Source organism: Antechinus flavipes, chromosome 5, assembly GCF_016432865.1.
Source record: "Antechinus flavipes isolate AdamAnt ecotype Samford, QLD, Australia chromosome 5, AdamAnt_v2, whole genome shotgun sequence".
NCBI classification, from domain to species: Eukaryota; Metazoa; Chordata; class Mammalia; order Dasyuromorphia; family Dasyuridae; genus Antechinus; species Antechinus flavipes.
In genome coordinates this window covers 99,197,517-99,217,722 of record NC_067402.1, presented here as the reverse complement: position 1 = coordinate 99,217,722, position 20,206 = coordinate 99,197,517, and the positions used below count along the sequence as shown (strand labels likewise).

General features: G+C 36.5%; 1 protein-coding gene across 1 annotated transcript; it reads right to left on the bottom strand.

The window, feature by feature from the left end:
* Positions 1 to 242: 242 nt before the first annotated feature.
* Positions 243 to 16,908, bottom strand: LOC127537952 (TRPM8 channel-associated factor 2-like). The gene is made up of 7 exons (XM_051961321.1): positions 16,292 to 16,908; positions 9,227 to 10,218; positions 8,802 to 8,896; positions 6,838 to 7,051; positions 6,152 to 6,391; positions 2,689 to 3,026; positions 243 to 576 (listed from the first exon to the last, which is right to left on the bottom strand). Exons 1-7 carry the CDS (start codon positions 16,906 to 16,908, stop codon positions 340 to 342), a joined length of 2,733 nt encoding a protein of 910 aa, XP_051817281.1. The 3' UTR covers positions 243 to 339.
* Positions 16,909 to 20,206: the final 3,298 nt, after the last annotated feature.

Sequence of the window (20,206 nt, the reverse complement as noted above, 5' to 3'; positions counted from 1 at the left end):
GGAATTACACCTTCATGGGGTTCTCCTTCCATTCAGGCAGGTGGGCAATGGCTGTTTCCACCTCCTTCTGAACAGGCCAGCCCCAGGCCTTAAAGAAAGGAGCCAGATTTTTCTGCACCTGTTCAGAGAATTTTGTCACCCACAGGTTCATTTTGCCTTCTTTCTCTTTAGGCCAAAGGCAAAGAAAAACAAACTAGAGCTTTTAGGAGTACTCTTTATAGACACATTCCAGTCTTGCAGGCTATTTTTTAATTCTTTTTTTTTATTTTTAAAAATAATAGCTTTTTATTTTCAAAATATATATAAAGATAACTTTCTTTTTTTTTTTTTTTTATGGAATTACACCTTCATGGGGTTCTCCTTCCATTCAGGCAGGTGGGCAATGGCTGTTTCCACCTCCTTCTGAACAGGCCAGCCCCAGGCCTTAAAGAAAGGAGCCAGATTTTTCTGCACCTGTTCAGAGAATTTTGTCACCCACAGGTTCATTTTGCCTTCTTTCTCTTTAGGCACATTAGTCAGCTGTTGGTATGTTTTGAAGACTTGGATGAAAGACTCCCAGCCAAAGGCTTCCTGCAACTGAGAGGAAGGGAGAGTAGGATGAATTGTCTAGTTCTCAGCAGATAATTTAGCACATAAATACAGTTGAAATCATTTTGGATTTAGTTAAGACCTTCCTTTCACATTGACCCAGGTTCATATCCATGAAACAAAACCTATACAAATTTGCTGGGAACCCTAAAATCCACCACAATGAAGAGGATTTCCAGTGCTGACACTGTTCAATACTAGCCTTAAGTGTGTGACATCTTAAATTATTACACTCCTCCTTTTGTTTCCCAGAAACTAGATGTTGGTAAAAATTTGACCATTTGAGGAGTATGAGAAGAGAGCATTCAAGGAGAAGTCACAAGTGTTCCTGGACCTAAGAGAATTCATAGATCAGGGATGAAACTTTTCTCAGGAAGCATTTTTTAGGTAATCATATATAGAATTTGTGATGGCAAAAGTGTCAGGAGTATTGGAGTGAATATTAGAGAAACTTGAAATATTGAAAGAGTGATCCTTGAGAGAGACTGTGTGTCTGTTTCTATTCTTGTCAGCAGCAGAGTGGAAGAATGTTCTCTGAACTAACTAAAGTATCTGGTACATTGGTGAGTCTCTCATCTCTGTTGTCTATGTGTGTATATATATCGATCTCTCTGTATATATATATATGTATGTATGTATGATGGTTCATCAGACTTTCATGACAATATCCTTTGAGGACGTCCAAATTCTTTTTCTCTTATTTAGTGCATTGAGTAATATTTATTTCTTTTTTTCAAGTAGTTTTCCTTACTAAGAAGAAAATGTGCTGACTAGACAATATTAATATTCTGGTTCATCTGCTTCATAGGGAGTGTTAGCTTTCCTTTAAACCTTTTGATTATCTTCTCTCTCCTTTTGGAGTTTTCAGGTGATGTATTCTGTCTGAATGGTGCCCTTCTACTTTGTACTTGACTCCTGGATAGTAAGGCCACTAGGCATCATGATGATCCCAGGATTATTGCATCCATAGAATCACAGGTTTTTAGCTCCAAAGGATCTTAGAACAAACTTCATCATTTTACAGATAAGAAAACTGAGGCCTAAAGAAGTTAAATGACATCAAACAGGTAGTTTGATGTTAAAGAACTAGGATTCAAACTTGACCCCTGACTGTAAATCCAGTGTTATTTGTACTATATTCTGTGGACTCTTCTGAAGGGGATCTCCAGGATTATGATGGAAACTTTTCCTTGTAACTCTCTGGAGAAGACCATGTTAGATATTTGGTCCACAATAAAGACTTCCAGAGAAGTCATATAATAATGTAGAAATTAAGATACTGCAAAATAAAGTCAGTTTTCTTGCCTAGGGATAGATGTTCAATTTTTCAAAGATATAATGAAACTAGCATTCTTATATTTGAAGGACAGGGAAGGAAACAAAATTTCTAAAAAGTTCAGTAGATGTCTAAGCAACTAAAAATATCTAATTATAATGCACATTTTCAACTACTCTTCAGTTTCTAGTTTTAAAAAGTTCCCTGGGGACAATGAGAGATTAATTAACTTGTCTAGGGTATCATAACTTGTGGTTGTCAGAGGTCTTACTGACCAGAACTTAAGTTTTACAACTACATCAGAACTTCTTTTTCCACTCAAGACCCTTTTTGCCAGAGAAATTTTTACAGGACCCCAGGCATATAATTAAATAAAATAGGTATACAAATCAAACATTTACTGATAATGAATCATAATTTTTTGATTCCTCACATTTAGTTACAGTACCCCATATGGTGCACAACCCACAGTTTAAGAAGCTTTGCCCTGAAACTCATCAGATCTTCTTATTTTACTGACCTGTTCTGTCTCCTTGACTTGCACTCTCTTCACTTTCCACTTTTCTAACTACTTTCCATCTATTCATTTAGAGATTTAATATATTTGGAATTCAGGTTTGGGCTCATTCATTCCAGTGGCACAGAAAGGTAGGCAGCAACATGCAATGAATTCATACTTATATCAGACTAAGAATCATTCCATGGTCTAGATGGGTGGGTAAAGGGGAAATCTCCTAAGGACACCAAAGTGAAATACAAAGGTGAGGTTCTTTCCTTAACTGAGGGTTCTTATTCTCTTGCCCTGTAATAGCCATGTTTAATACCTGCAGATATGTTTCCAGGGCTGTCCAAGTACACCACATTGACAAGGGAGCACCCTTTTTCTTATATTCTTCCAATCTTTTTTGCCGTTGTTCAGGCCTCAGTCCAGGGTGTGCATGATTCCTGGAGATCTTCAAAACTTTCTCATGCACATAGACAGACCAAAGGTTGCAGGTGGCATCAGTGGTATGTTGGGGAAACTCCCAGGCATGAAATTGCTGGTTATGACCCAGCTCATGAATGGGACCCCACAAGCCTTTTTTCCTTAAGATTTTTTCAGAGATTAGTTCATCCACTACATCTAAGAAGACCATGACAGGGTACCCTGCATGCATCCAACCTAGATCCAGAGAAGGAGCAAGGGATTAAAGTTCACATACAAAAGCTCTCTTTATTAGCTCCTGATTATTCCTTTCAATCCATATTTGTTAATTACCAAGATTGCGTGAAACAATGAGCTTAACACTGAATATAAAGACAAGACAATTCCCAAGGAATTATATAACCTTATATTGGGGGCAAGACATGCACAGAAATAATGATGATATAAGACAGATTAAGTCACACAAACAGAAGATCCAAATTTCTGTGAAAATTTTGAGGAAGGTCATCTATAGCTGGCAATAAAATTACTGACTAGAAAGAAGATTCTGGGAAGAGAATTCTAAGCTTTTCAGATTTCGGGCACAAACAAAATAAAACTGTGCCTCAGGACAAACATAGGCTGATGAAAAACAAATAAGAAAGGGCAGCACAGGGATCCTTCTGGGGACAAACTGAGAAGACCTGAGGACTGACATGCAGCCAATAGGAAGTGTAAACATCTCTAAGTTCCCAAGTAGGGATCTGTGGGGCTAGATGGGTTTGACTGTCCAAAATCACAGAAACTTTCACCTCCTGGACAATGTAAAGAGTTGGGGATCTGAGTCCAGGAAAATTGAGGGAACCTGAACTGATTAGGGATGCTACCCCTAGTGGTGCTGCAGAAGCTCAGCCCTGAGAGAGAAGGAACAAGAATATCCAGGGAGGGAAAAAAGAAATGGGAGCTGATACACTACTGGCTACAAGCACTTGTAAGAGGGGAGGAGCTCTTGGTTTGGGATTCCAGGCCAGCAGGGAGAGCTTAAATGAAGCTAGAGGCACCATCCCCTCACTCCACAATTGGAAGTGCTTACACTAATACTTCTCATTTTAAAAAAAAATGAACTTTCCCAGAGGAAACCAACCAACTAGACTGGGGGTCTCCATTTGGCGTTTCTACAGAACCAGTCTAGAGATCTTTACACTTCACAATGGTTAAACCTTGAGTCTTTTTGGGTTGTCTCAGGAGGATCCCATTTTGTCCCAAATCTTATTTGTGTTTCACCAATCAACATTTGCCCTGAAGTGCAATTTTTTTCTGATTATAGAGGAAATCTAGGGAGCTTGAAATTTACTGACCTACTCTGCCATCTTTCCAAAATCCTCCCAAAATAAAATTCTTAACCAAATAAGGGAGAGCAATGATTATAAAATATATTTTAAAAAAACCTCCCAAAACCGTGATTTCATATATATAGGGAATTCCCAGTAAGTAATTTCTTGTACTAAAAAAGACAAGTACCTTTTCTGTAACTTTCTATCTTAAAAAATGACCTAGAATGTAGATTGATTAAATGACTTATCCAGCACCCAAAAACTAGCATGTGTTATATGTGAGACTTGAACCTATGTCTTCCTGGGTCTAAGACCAATTATCTATCTACTGAGTTACTTTGGTTCAGATTATCTAAAATCTAAAAAGTTTTCAATTAATTAGTTTGGAAAAGGAAAGTTATTAACAAAAAATTTCTATAGCAAATATCTCTGAAAGATATTTTAAACAGCATAGGGAACTGATCTAATAGGAAGTAGATAATTAGTCAAATTACAGAAATAGGCAATTTTTCAAAGAAGAAATGCAAACTACAAAAAACTTACTAATAAAAGAAATTATAATTAAAATAGATTTGAATCTGTTAAATTGAATAATTGGAAAAGACAAAATATGAAAATGGTAAAATATTGGAGGGGATGTAGCAATTAGGTGATTCAAGACAATTCCAATAGACTTGTGATGGAAAGTGCCATCCATATCCAGAGAGAGAACAATGAAGATCGAATATGGGTCAAAGCATAGTATTTTTACCTTTTTGTTGTTTGCTTGTTTTTTCCATTTTTCATGTTTTTTATCTTTTGATCTAATTTTTTTTTGTTCAACATGATGAATATGGAAATATGCTTATAACAATTACACCATTTAACCTATATCAGATGGCTTGCTATCTTGGTGAGTGGTGAGGAAGAAAAATCTGAAACACAAGGTTTTGTGAAGGTGAATGTTGAAAATTTGGAAAATAAAATACCATATTTGAAAAAAAAAAGAAAGTCTTCTGCTTAAATGTGACAACTGAAATTAAGGAACTGGAAGAGATCGCCAAAGGATAGTTTTTAGAGAAAGTAGAGATGAACTAGGGCAACATCTTGAGAAATGTTTACATTTAATAGTTGAAAAGAGGAAGATCAAATGAAGAAGAGTGTTTGTACTAATTTGACCATGCTGCCTTATTTTGTCATATATAAAAATTTGTATGTGTGTGTATATATATATATATAAATTTATTATAATCTATATTTTAAGAAAATGTGTATGTCTTGTCTCAACTAAACTGTTCCCTTTCTAAAAACCAAGAAGTACATTACACCAAGGATTTCACTTCATGAACATTCCATTTCTTACATGCTCTGATGATAACTAGATTCCTATGTCCCCCAGAAATACATTTTACAGATTCTAGGTTTGGATGAAAATACAATTAGGATAACAAGCCTTTCAAATATACCTAAAGGAACCTTAATCTTGTCAAATCACTCTCATTTTATAGATTGAAAAACAACAACAACAACAACTGTGATTCAATAGAGGGAAGTGATTTGTCTTGGTAATTGCTATCTGGAAAAGAAATGAGACTTAAACTTGTCTATTTCTGTCTAGCACTCTACATCAATCTGCTCTGGTTTTATGTCTATTTTTCATAATAATAAGTTAAAACAATCATGTAATTTGAATTTGAGGTCAAGTACTACTTTGTACTCTCTGAGAGACAGTGGTGTTCAATAGAAAGAGAATTATAGTCAGAGGACTCAGATTTAAATTCTTTTTCTGCCAGTTATGATTATGACCCCACTCAAATTACTTAACCACTATGAGTCTTAGTTTCCTCATCTGCAAAATAAATGAGGTTGGTCTAGATGGCCAACCTTTCTAGTTCTTTCTAGTTCTAAATCTATGACACTATGGTTTTCTCTTTCACTGTCCTCCTCCTTCATGTTCCTCTGACAATGCTTTGCACATATAAGATGACCAAAGCAACCCATTGAATGAATAGTCTCACTCACTCACTGCAAGCTCAGATAATTCCCTTTCCCAGGTTTCAGAATACTTACCATATGCGATCTGCACATCAGAGACAATTCTCTCATGTCGAGGAAATGGGTGAGGCTTGGCACTAAGTTTAGCTATGGCTTCTGTTATCTCATTCCAGAGGCGGAGCACGGGTTCAGGGTTCTCTATACATTGTAGACTTTTCGCTGGCACTGTCAGGATAATGCTATCTGCCTGGAGTTCCCCCCACGGCACTGGATGGTGGCGGATGAAATGCTTCCATTCCTCCACAGATGTCTCTCCTGGGAACAGAGACCATGAGGTTATGGGTCCTGTGCCTCATTTGGCTCACCTCCTATCCAAATTTGAAATTTGTACCCCATTAGGAAAAGAGCATGTAGGACATAAAATACGCCAAGTAGCTTATTATGTTCTCTCATCCTTTCCCCTCAATTTTGGAATCTTGGTATTGAGGGTTAAATTAGACCTTAGGGAACATTTGGTGATTTAGAATGAGGATGCCGAGGTCCAGAAAGATTGGTCACATAGGAAGCTACTCTACATAGAGTTTCCTTTTCACTCTATTAAGCATTCTTCAAATTGTCCGTCCTTTTCCCATTCTATAATGCCCATGTATTTCTTTACCAATTCATGACTTTCACCTTTTTTATAATCCATCTTATAACTTTCCATTAGACCATCTCACTTTTTGTTTGTTTGTTTTTACTCCTTTGAGACCTTGACTCACCAAGTACGAAGTAAGGGGCAGGTTCAGCTCCAGTAAAGGTGACAATTGTATTTCCCAAAGAACAGCCATGGGGCACAATGATATAGACAAGACCACCCCAGAGGGTGGAGATTGAATTATCTGGTTTGGCCAAGTCATACTGGTAAACAATTTTAGGTGCTCTGAGTATCTTATCATGATTCATCAGATTGTCAGTGTGGCAGCCAATTTGCACCTGGATGGTCAGAAGAAGACATGAAACATATTAAATCTAACACATATGTATATGCGTGTGCGTGTATATGTATGTGTGCATGAAACAGAGTGAGAGAAAGAGAGAGAGAGTGAGTAAGGGAGAGAGGGACTTGTGAATGAATAATCTCTCTACAAACAATGGGAAATATACCTGGGAAACAAATTACTTCAAGAATAAATAGATTTTGTTAAGTGAAATGAGCAGAACCAGGAGATCATTATGTACCTCAACAACAATATTGTATGAGGATGTATTCTGATGGAAGTGGATTTCTTCGATAAAGAGAGCTAATTCAGTTTCAATTCATCAAGGATGGACAGAAGCAGCTACACCCAAAGAAAGAACACTGGGAAATGAATATAAACTGCTTGCATTTTTGTTTTTCTTCCCGGGTTATTTATACCTTCTGAATCCAATTCGCCTTGTGCAACAAGAGAACTGTTCAGTTCTGCACACATATATTGTATCTAGGATATACTGTAATCTATTTAACATGTAAAGGACTGCTTGCCATCTGGGGGAGGGAGTGGAGGAAGGGAGGGGAAAAATCGGAACAGAAGTGAGTACAAGGGATAATGTTGTAAAAAATTACCCTGGCATGGGTTCTGTCAATAAAAAAGTTATTAAAAAAAAGAATAAATAGATTTGAAAAAAATGTCTAAATAGTTTCAACCTCCATAAAATTGGACTTAACAATATCTCTTGGTGACATGTAGAAAATTTGGATTTTCTTAATGACTTTGCTAAAGGATCACATGCTTTGGAAGATTATATCATGTTGCAGACTTTATATACAATTTTAGGTTCAGAAAAAAAGTCTTAAAATTTCTCATTCAAAAAAATGTCTCAAGCATCTGATAAAATCATAAATTATTTCTTGTTAGGAGAAATCAGAGAAAATATTGTCAAATAATACTTAGACTATTGGTATTAAACAAAATATGAAGCAGGGAAAACATCTTTTTTACTGTCATGGATGTTATATGTCCTATTCGTATTCCAACTGGAAGAGGGGTTCCTCATGTAATATGAATTTTTTTTTTAATGTTCTCAGTGTGGATGACCTTATGACAATTCACTCAAGTTCAGAACATAATGGAGCCTTCTGAATGAAAGCCATGGTGAAAAAACACAGATTATCTTGATTAAAGCATGCAGTTGGGTTGGGTATCACTTAGTGAATTAGTTATATATATATGTGTGTGTGTGTGTGTGTGTGTGTGTGTGTGTGTGTGTGTGTGTATGTATGTATGTATGTATGTGTATATATATATATATCTATATATATTGCATATATACTTTATACTTGCTATGGATAATGAACTAGACCCCAATCTAAATAGGTGAATGAGCCATAATACATTTGCAAAACTATATAACATGTCCAGTGATCCTAAGCTACTTTTTGTTCCTAAATCCACTTTTTAAACACCGATATTCTTCTGATGATGGTCTATGTCTTTGAAGAAAGAATCTCCTAAGAATCTAAATTGCAGATGATCAAAAATAAAAGACAAAAGACATAGCTATATATCTAAAAGAAAACCAGTTGTGGTAAGAAATGACTCCTTTGGAAGAGGTTATAGTTGAGAAGGATTGTCAATGGATCATTTAAGTGTAGGGTATCTATTGTATTCACAGTCATGGAGTGAAGGAGCAAGGGCAAGTTATAATCATAGAAGTATGTAAAAAATAAACTCTATATGAATAGTGTATTTGGGGAAATTACCTTTATGTTTGAGGAGCAAGCAGAATGTGGTATTGTTATATTTAGAGTGCAGCCTTGAGGGAGGTAAAGTCCAGTACTTTTCCAAATACTGCCACCTGAAAATCAGGAGGACAGGTGAGATTTTTTGATTCTTTCTTTCCATCCAGAGTCCTCATATTCCTCCCTAAATCCCCAAATCATTCTATCCCCAAATCTTACATATTCATAATCCCCATTTTTTCAACATAGTCTAAGCACTCATGATCTCCAGGAGTCAACAAAATGGAGACTAGGTCTAAGGCAAATATATCTCTGAGATGTCCTGGGATCATCCAGCTACATCATTTTTCCTTAGCACCCACTATGAACTGATCCCTGTCCTCTCTTCCTCTTACCCTACTACTATGAATCTTGTTCTTAGCTTTCTAACAATGAGCCATTCTTACTTTGACTGGTGAGATTCATCTCCATGTTGACAGAGTATTCTGGTGAGGATGAAGGATGGATTGAAGTTTGGTACCCTGATTTATAGAGTTTTGAAGCAAAATCTGGCTTGACATAGGACAGTTCAGAGACTAGGTGGATCAGAGTGCTGTTACAGGAGTTTTTGAACAAAGGATTGTTATTGTTGATAATGGGAAGCTTAATCATTTTTATCACCTTCTTTAACATTCGATGTACATGGTCATAGAAGGGGATTTCTCCTGTAGACATCCATAGGAAGGCTGAATAGTCCGTGCTGAGCTTTGAGTGCCAATCTTTTGGGAACTTTTCAGTCTTATTTTTTACCTCCTCAAAGAACTGGGCTATAGCTAAGCGGAAGTGATAGTTCTTTAGCCCTGGCCTAGGGCAATCATAGTGGCCCTTCTTCACAGACTGATTAAGGATGGATATGCCAAAGGAATTGAGAATGCGGTTACCAGGAAAGTCGAAAAAAACAGACTTGTTTGGGTTCTTAGAGGCCCAATACCAGGCTTGGCCTCCAATCAGCAACCCTCCACCTTCTGCCACAAATTCCAGAATTTGCTTTGCCTGACTGTCATTATACACAGTGCAGCAGTAGACACTCAACTCAGCAGACACATTGTTTTGTAAAATACAATCCATGCCATTTTTAGTGAGCCAGTGGAATAAGTTTTGACATGGTGGGATCACTCCAATTTTGCCTATCTGATCTCCTTTCAGCCAACGAACAGCATTGATCAGAAATTGACCCAATTTAGGAGAGATGAGCAAGCCCTCATGGGAAAGAACTATCACTCGACCTCGACCATAGCAGGCTCCTGCCACAGAACAGTCAAGAGGATCACTAAGTCCAAGAGGGAAAGCCAAATACCCATGGACTAACAGGCGAGATGGAATCCCACAATCTCTGATGTCTAGCTTTGAGATTCCATCCAGAATCCGTTGCTGTTCTTTGGAGATATTCTCCTCAAACCTGGAAAAGATTTATTTCCTTTTAGTACTTAAGGAAGAAATAGAAAAAAAGAATAGGGATCAAGGTAAAATAGTTCAGGTTAAATAGAATATCAACAAGTCCTATGTGAAGAGATCTTTAATAAAGTTACATATAGGTTAATTTTCTTAAGAGTTTTTAGACCCAAGTCAAGTGGATTCCCCCTCCCCCCCTTTTTTAAAAATCACAATATCATTAAATTTCAGAGCTAGAAGAAACTTCATTAGACATCTATTGCTCTTCTGCCCTCTAGGGACAAATAGATCATGTTGAATCTCTCTTCCATATGACAGCCCTTCAAATATTTGAAGACAATTATCAAATCACATGTAAATCTTTTTTTTTTTTTCCTATGCTAAACATCCCAGTTTCTTCAATTGACTCTCATATAGCATGAACTAAAAGCCATTTCTTCTGGATGCTCTCCTTGCCCATTCAAGTTCTTCCTAACTTATAATACCTAGAATTAAATAGGTATAGTGAGAATATCACCTTTTTATTAGTGGAATTTCTTTAACAGCTGAAGCAAGCCTAAAAATTCCACAGTGGGCATTGTCTATAGATCATCTGTCTTCTACTTGAGTATTTATTTTTCAGGGTTACTGTGAAAATAAGTCTTCTCCCACTAAAGTACTACCCTGTTTTCTTCCTTACAGGTGGAAGATAACTATGTATTCTTGATTTATGTCAGTGAGGCCCTTTCTATGATTCATCCTCTCAAGAGAGAAAGGCTGAGAATGTGGGGTCAGTGACTGTATCACAGAGTTTATTGGTCAAGTAATCCTGAGCAAATTACTTGACCTAGATGTTTCTTAGGCAATGAACTCCTAGGATATTAAGCATCCCTACGTCTCCATTTTTTCATCTCTAAATGGTAAGGGTTGAACTAAATAGCTTTTAGGGCCTCTTCCAAGTCTAGATTTTTTAACCCATTTTTTGTGTTGGTGGATGAAGTTTCCACACTGACCAGTTCATCAAACTGAAAAAAAAAACTGCACATTAGTCATTGATGTAAATTATAATAAACAAATTGCTGAAACATTGTCAAATAAACATTACAAACCTTCTTATGGCATTAAGAGGGATTAGGCACTCCCTTTAAAACTATTAATAGAGAGTGACCAAGCCTAGGTATTAATTGCCTCACTACCTTCTTGTTCTTTAGAGAAAATTATCTTCTCAAATTTCTCAATCTGTTCAGCAAATAATCCTGGCATCTGAAATACTTTCCTCAAAACAGGTAAGACCCCAGAGGGTAGCATTTGACCTTTTTGACTGAAGATTGCTTAATATATTTTGATTTAGAATAGGACAACTATGGATGCTATCAAACTGATTTTGGGTATTACACAGATAAGGTATTCTGGAGGCTGCTTCTTGCTAGTCAACTTTGATATTGTAAATGTATTTGAAAACCCCATCTGGTAAGAACAATCTACTTTCTTCTTATTGGGGTTTATTGCATGGGGGATAGTATGATCAGACTTGAACTTTACAGGGGTAACTTTGAGACCTGAGCAGAGGATGTGAATTGACTTCTATCAAGGAGACCAAATCAGGAGAATATTGCGATAGTACAGATGTAAGGTGAGGGAAGCCTGAATCAGGGCGATTACAATATCAGCAATTGATTGGACATAAATGGGGTGAGTGAGGAACTGAACATCTAGATTGCAAGCCTGGTTGGTCATGTGGAAATGAGTGGGACTATGCCACACTGCTATATTAAAGAAAGCACTAATAGTAGGGAAAGGGAATACATAGTATAACTGGATTATCTACTGGCCTTGATCATATGATACTCCTCATTTTGTGCCTTTCCCCTAGCTTTGCTCCTGACTGGAATGTTTTTCTCACTTATGATTCTTTACTTGCTTCAAGATTTAGCTTGTATCTCATGTTTAGGAGGCCATGTCAGGTCTCCCACTCCCTTTCACACCCACCTCTCCCATGTCTTCTTTCTATTACCTGTATATGATCTGTATATGTATGTATTATTTGCATATTGTCTCTCCTATTAGAATATGAATTCATTGAGAATAGAGACCATGTATTTATATTTCTTTGTATCTCAAGGCTTAGAAAAGTTCCTGCTATATAGAAAAAAAAAACTTAATTATTATAGATTGGCTGACTATATATTACGAAAAATTTTAGAATAGAAGAATTTTTAAAATTAGGCATAGTCCTAATGGCATAGATATAATTATCCCTCCCCCTCATGGTTAGAATAATAGACATATCAAAATTCATTTTATCAATTATGACTCAATAACTTTTAGATTATCTGCCCTAATAGGTGCTTAGATCTCTGGAGTAGAGTATTCTATCAATTATTCCATTATTTTTGGGGACTCGTCTCAATGCCTCACTCTACCTTTCTATTAGGACAGAAATTTCTGTCTACTTCAGGTTCTTTAAAATGGGAATTATAATTACATTTTCTTTACTCCTGGGGAAAAAGTTCCTAAATGAAAGGAGATAAGTAGTATTGGGATAGAATCTTCTTGTTGCCACTAAATCTGTGAAATTCCATCTCATTTGACTACTTATCTCTCTTGTTTACTTATTAGTGATCTTATTTATCGTCACACCATCTCTCAGTATGTAGTCTTTTGTCCCTAAAAACAAATTTCACAACTCAGCTCTAGAAACGTTGATCCAACAACTAGCATTTATTAATCATTTGCTATGTGTCAAGCACTTTGGTAAGTAGTGGATAAATTTGGATGACTTCTTCTTCATAGTAGTAATATTCATTTTCTGTCATTCTCCAAGAAACTTTTCCTTCCCTATGTTTTTAAATTGTCAATTCATATTAAAAATTCACATTTTAATGGTGATTTAAGATTTTATCAATCAAATGTTTTCTTCACAACATTTCTGTGATGGAATTAATGTAGTTTTTGTTATTTCAGCTAAATGGCAAATAGAACTCTGGATCTGAAGTTAGGAAAAACCTGAGTTCAAAAATGATCTCAGGTATGTAGTAGCTCTGTGACCCTGGGCAATTACTTAATCACTGTCTGCTTCAGTTCCTCATCTGTAAAACTGGAGTGATTATGATCAAATGAGATCCTATTTGCAAAGTCTTCTGGAAATCTAAAAACACTATAGTCAACTTGGCTATTAGTATTTACAACTGAAGAAATTATGACTTGGTCAGATGAAGTGAATTGCCTAAAGTGGTAGAACTAGTAAGTGGCAGAGTCATTTCATGAATTTAAGTTTTCTTCCTTCTAACCTTGTGCCTTTCGTTATACCATGCTGCTTCCTTAAAAGGATTTTCTGAAAGATCTTGTTGAATCTTTATATCTCAGTAAGTTGCCTACTTTCCAGGGAAATTGTGTTCCTCTTTTCCATGGTTATTCAGATAGGAAAATTATTGACTTGCTACTTATCAAGCATTGTCTCTACCAATTGGATTAACTCTTTTCAAAAAAAGAAAAAGAAAAAGAAGCAGTACTATACCAGACAACTTGGTGGACAGCTGGGGGCATCTGGATAGTACTATAAATAGAACACTAGAATTGGTATCAGGAAAACTCAAATACAAATTTGACCTCAGAAACTTATTAGCTGTGTGATACTGGGAAGTCTATTGATTTCTGTCTACCTCAGTTTCTTTAATTATAAAATGGAAATTATAATTATATTTAACTTCTTATAGCCTTTAATATTGTCTACCATCCTCTTCTCCTTGCTACTCTCTTCTTTCTAGATTTTCATGACCCTGTTCTCTATGATTTCTCCTCCTACCTATATGATAACAGCTTCATAAGTGTCCTTTAATGGATCTTCATTTAGGTTATGACTACTAAACATGGGTTTCCCTAGTCCGTCTGTCTGTCTCCTCTCTTACTCAGTGATCTCCTTAGCTTCCATGAATTCAATGATCATCTCTATGCTAATGACTTTTAGATCTATGTATCAATACATAGATTTCCCCATCGAAGGGGAAAGTTCGAGGTATAGTAGATAAAGCACTGAGCTTGGAATCAGGAAGACTCATCTTGTGTGATCCTGGACAAGTCACTTAACATATTTGACTCAATTTCTCACATGTAAAATGAGTTGGGAAGGAGATGTAAGTATCTTCATCAAGAAAACCTGAAATAAGATCATAAAGAGTCAGACATGATTGAAATGACTGAACAATAACAATTTTTTTGCTGCCCTGTAGTTATGCATTTTCCAGCTATCTATTGAACATCTCAAATTAGATATTCTATAACCTGTCCAGAACTAAACTTATCATCTCAGAGGCAGGTTGTGATGTAGTAGAGCACTGGATCTTAAGTCAAGGAAGACCTGAGTTCAAACCTGATTTTACACATTTACTGACTGTGTGACCCTGGAACTTATATTTCCTCAACTGTAGAATGAGAGTAATAGCAATAGCTCCTACGTTGCATTGTTGTTGTAAGGATCAAGTATTTTTGAAACACTTAGTGTAACAGCTGACATATAGTAAGCACTATATTATTTCTTATTCCTATTTCCTTCCCACTTCCTTCCCTCCAATCCCAATCAAACTTACTTTCACTATAAAAAACACTATTATACTACCAACTACCCACACTACCAACCTAGATGTCATCCTCAAGTGTTTCTTTTCTCTAAACTGCCTCCTCCTTAAACCAATCTATTATCAAGACCTACAGATTTTACCTTCTTAATATTTGTTATGCCCTCTTCTCTCCTCTGATTCTCACCATCCTGTTGTAGCTTTATGCTTGGACTATTGCAATAGCCTGATGGTTGGTTTCCCTACTAGAAATCTTCCCATTTCAGTCTTCCCTCCACTCAGATGTGAACATGATCTTGCTAAAAACAATCTTCTCAAAAACTCCAGTCACTTCCTTTTGCCTCAAGGATCTAATACAAAATTTTCTGTTTGGCATTTAAAATACTTTATAACCCATTTCCATACACATACTCTACACACTTTCAACCACCTTATGTCTTAATCCCTTTCTTGTATTCTACAGTGCAGTGACTGGCTTCCTTGCTGTTGGCAAACATATCCAATCTTTCAAATGCCAGTGTTTTCAACGGATGTAACTGACTGCATGGAATGCTCTTCCTACTCATCTCCAGCTCTTGGCTTCCTTCAAATCCCAGCCAACAGTCCAAATTCTACAAGAAACTCTTCTTACTCCCTCTTAATTCTTTTGTTGATTATTCCCATTTAATCTTGTATAAACTTTGTACATAGTTGTTTTCCTTTTGTTTCTCCCATTAGATTATGAGGTCTTTGAGAGACCTTTCTTTGTGTACAACTCCTGGTATATGGTAGCTTATTGAGTGACTGACTTCTTGACTGGTTACCTCTTATGATTGTTGTGAGGATCAAATGAGATAATTTTTAGGTACTTAGTACAATGCCTGGCATAGAGTAGACCTCTCTCTTTTAAAAAAAATTTTCCTTCTAGAAGCCCAGGGTTTGAATTCTGATTCATTATGATTAGAAACAATTCACTTAACTTTTATGACTCTGAACTTCTTCTATAAAACAAACTGACACTTACCTGAATTAAGCAAATCTATACAGTGTGTTGTGAATCATTAAATACTTGTATAACAGCTGTTATTTTCCTTTATCTTTACTATAGTCAAAGTTCTCGATATTCTGAACAACTACCTTTCCTGAAATCAAATATAAATTCTTGATAACAACCTTCAAATTGCTTCCCAGCTACTTTCCTCTGTCTATTCATACCTTCCTTTATTGCTTAACCCAACTGGACTTTCCAGTTAAAATAAACCATCCTCAGCCTTTGCCAAGCTTTTGCTTATCTAATCCGACATCGTATTTCTCCTGTCCTTCTTCAGGTATCCATTCTGTATGAACTCAATCCACGTATTATTATTATTAGCAACAGTCCTTTGATATCTCCTTCTCTCTGGCAGTTTTATAAAAATGTAGTTGATTCGAACTGATTTCAGGCCTATGAGCATCTCTCCTCTCTAAGACTAGAAGCTTGATGGTAAGGAGTGGTGCGCTCTTGACTGACATCTGATGTAAAGACATCTATTGGGGAATTTTGCTTACTTGATTTTGAGAGGAATCTTAGGTATCTTCCGATATAACTTAAGATTACGGGTGTCTGCCTGGGTTTCAGTGAAGTATATGCCGGCCACGCTAGTCACATGGTTCCCAGGGAAGTTGTCTAGAATTGAGTCACTGTGTTCTTTTGCCCATTTTGAAGTATGGCCTGCAATGAGCAACCCTCCACCATTCTTCACAAATTGAACCAGCTGTTTGGTGTTGGTGCTGTCAAAGGCATCAGTGCAGAAAACATTCAGGGAATAACAATAATTGACTATCTGTACCTTGATCCCAGCATCTTGGAGGATACCAGCCAGGCGTTCTACAGATTTGTTCACCCCAATGCCGTTTTCTTTACTTTGTCCGAGCCACTTCACAGCATTTTTGAGGAAGGGAGCCATTTTGTCACTGTACAAGCAATTTTCATGTGACAGCACCACCATGCGCCCCTGACCGTAGTGGGAAGCACCAATGAGGACCTGGTAACTTCTATTCACCAGCACTGGGAAGGAAGCTTCACTAATAAGGAGGAGTTCAGAAGGGGTTATATCACTTGGGAATTCCCAGGTGTTCAATCCTTTTATCAGGAACTCATAATCGTCTGAGAGATTCGTTGCCATGGCTGTTGAACCTGATATAGGGAGAGAAGCAAAGTCTCAGTTTGATGACATCATTAATAACAATGATACTACTTGAAATGGAATTGGATTTTTGAGTCAGAGGTTCTGTTTTCAAATATGTCTGTTACTATTTGTATGGTGTGGGAAGAAGGAGGAGTTAGATGATAGAATCCTGGGATCATAAAAGCAACAGTATCCTGGGATATTGGTGGGGCTGTTTCAGTCACAAGCCGAGAACAGTTCTAGGGATCTGGGCAACTCAGATGAGAAGGTAGTTTGTGAATCAGAGCCAAGAAGCAGATATCAATAGAAAGGAAAGTGAAAAGGGTACCAACTCCGGAATCAAAAAATCTGGATCCATATTCCACTTTTACTAGTTATTAATTATTTGACTTTTCTAAATTCATCAAATCTTTCTGGGTCTCAGTTTTCTAATTTATAAAATCAAGGGTCTCTGGGACCCTTTCCAGCCCTAGATCTGTGATCAGTGACTCCTGATAATCAGTACCCCCAGGACACAGCAGATCACATATGTTTGTGCATGGGTGTGTGTTTTTAACTTCATTTACATCCTCTTTTTTTCTTTTTCTTCTTCTTCTTTTTTTTTAACTGATGCAATTGGTGTTAAGTGACTTGCCCAGGGTCACACAGCTAGGACATGTTAAGTGTCTGAGGCTGGATTTGAACTCAGGTCTTCCTGACTTTAGGACTGGTGCACTATCCACTGTGCCACCTAGCTGCCCCACCCTTTTTCTTCTTAATTCCTTTCTATAATCTATTTCCTCTTCATTTTATCCCTATGGAAATTATAGGCTTCAAGGTTATAAATAACCATGATTACTTTTTCAGTGCTTATTCTTCTTGATTATTCTACAGTATTTAGCATAGTTGACAACCACCTCTTTGAAAAAAAAAAAAAAAAAAACCCTGCTCTTTTTTTGCGTACTTAAGTTAGATACTACTACACTCTATTGTTTTTTTTTTTTTTCCTTCTAAAATCACTCCTCTCTGGCTCTTCTTTCTGCTTCTTTGCCTTATTTTCATTAGCCCTTCCTCTTCATACAAATTTAGTCAGCATATAGCAAAGAAGTCCAGGATCCAATGGAAGTGGAAGACTATTATTGCAATTGAAAAAGAAAAATATATCTGAATCTTGACTGAAAAACTATGAGATTTATAGAAGTTAAGGAGGCAGCAGAGAAACTGAGGGAAGTAGAGGAGCAGGAAGAAAAACACAAAAGATAGAGTTCAGCCTTAAGCCACTGTCTCTGCATTTAGCATACACACCATTCATATGTTAAATACATATCCTATTCTGGCCCTCAAAGAAACACAAACTATCTTATTACCATTGATCACTTTGTCTTATGCTCTCTCATGCAAAGAACATGACAAAATCATACCATTTTTGAGTCAGGAGTATGGGTCGTCTCTATAGTGTCCTTAAGAGAGCTATCCTGCTTCTTTTTGAACATTTCTAGAGACAACTACTCCAAATCAGGTCCATTGTTAGACAGTATTAGTTGATAAAGAATTCTTCCTTATTACAGGATCAAGTTTGCTTTCCTGAGCTTTTACATCCAAAGGTCTTGATTTTGCCTTCCAGAGTTAAGTTGTACAAAATACAATTTTCTTCTATAAGAAAACCATCTAAATAATAATAGCAATGATTCTTCTTGCCTCTTTCCAACACTCTTCCTCACCCCCAAGCCTTACTTGGTTTTTTAATGAGACAGAAAATTTCCTCCCATCCTCGAGAAATTCAGGGAAGAGATCTTACCCCTCTATCCTGGAAGTTCAGCTCAGGACTTGGAGGAAGAGATGTGCCTCAAGAATATCAAACCCACAGAGTGGAAAATAAAAAGGATTGGGTGGGTGGAGCAGTAAGAAGAGTGGGAGGAGAAAAGAAAAGGAGGAGTCATACTTAGGTGCCTCTTCCTTATATCCTTCCTTCTGGGTTTGACTGAGGGAATGAACAAGGTATAAGGCCCTTTGACTAGCCAGGCTTAGAGTGTCAACATGAGCTTACCCCCAGCAGTTCTCTACTCTGAATCACTTACTTATGCCTCCACAAAATTGAGATTTCAGTGATTTAGTAACCCCTGGCCCAAGAACAATTTTTTAAAATTATTTATCCTGGTATTAAAGATTCACTGAAATTTACTGCCATCCTTATGTCATATTAATCATTTTCATGCACTCTACGCTGTAGCCATATTGGGTAGAATCATGGAGTCAGACAGAAATCAACAAAAAGAATTCATATTTTATTCTTTGGGTAATAAATAACCTTTGAAAGTTTTAGAGCAAGGAAGTGGCATGGTGCTATATTAATGTTAAGGATTTTATTTTGGCAATTGAGAAAAATGGATGAGTGGGAGAGAGTGGAAGTGCATATGTCCATTAAAAGTCTACTCTCTCTGAAATGTGGGGATTAAACTATATCAATTCTCAAGGTTCCTTCCAGCTCTAAAATTCTATAATACTATGAGCTACGTGAGAGATGATGATGTCCTGAAAGAAGTCAACAAAGTGAAGAGGACATAATGAAAGAATGAATGAGGATGAGAAGATGAAAGTTTTAAAGAGAACTTCAAAATTTCTAGAATGGCTACTGGGAGGATAGAGGTACCATTAATAGAAATAGGGAGTTTCAAAAGAGAGCCAGTTTTTAAAGAGAAGGAGATAATGATGTTTCTTTTGACATGTTGAGTTCAAGATTCTGGCAGAACACTTAGGGAGAGAGATTATGTTGGAAGTTGAAGATAGAGGATTGATAATCAGGAGAGAGCTGAAGATGAGATATATTGAGTTGGTAAGAATCATATATGATTAGCAATGGCAATTGAGTAAGATATGAGAGAGGATGAAACCATTTGAAAAGATAATACATAATTTTAATTTCAGTTAATTTCTTGTATAATTTATTTTTCTCCAAAAGACCTGGAATAATTCATAATTTCACTTGTAATATTGTGCCTGTAGTCTAACAAGCCCTCCAGTTATTTTCTCTTGACTTGTTTGATGGACAGAGACAAAATCTATGAAATGTTTTAATCAGCATTTCTCTTATTATTAGTGATTTGGAATTTTCATATGACTTTAGGTTGAAGTTACTCATCAGAAATTCATGTGTTAATGTTCTTTGATTCCTTTTTATTAAGGAATTTTATTTATCTTGGTATTATGTAATTATTTCAACTCTCTATATCTCAGAATCATATTTAGAATATTTGATACAAAAGGTTTTTTTTTCCCCATTTTGTTTCTCTTCTTGATTTCCTTCTTTGATTTGGTT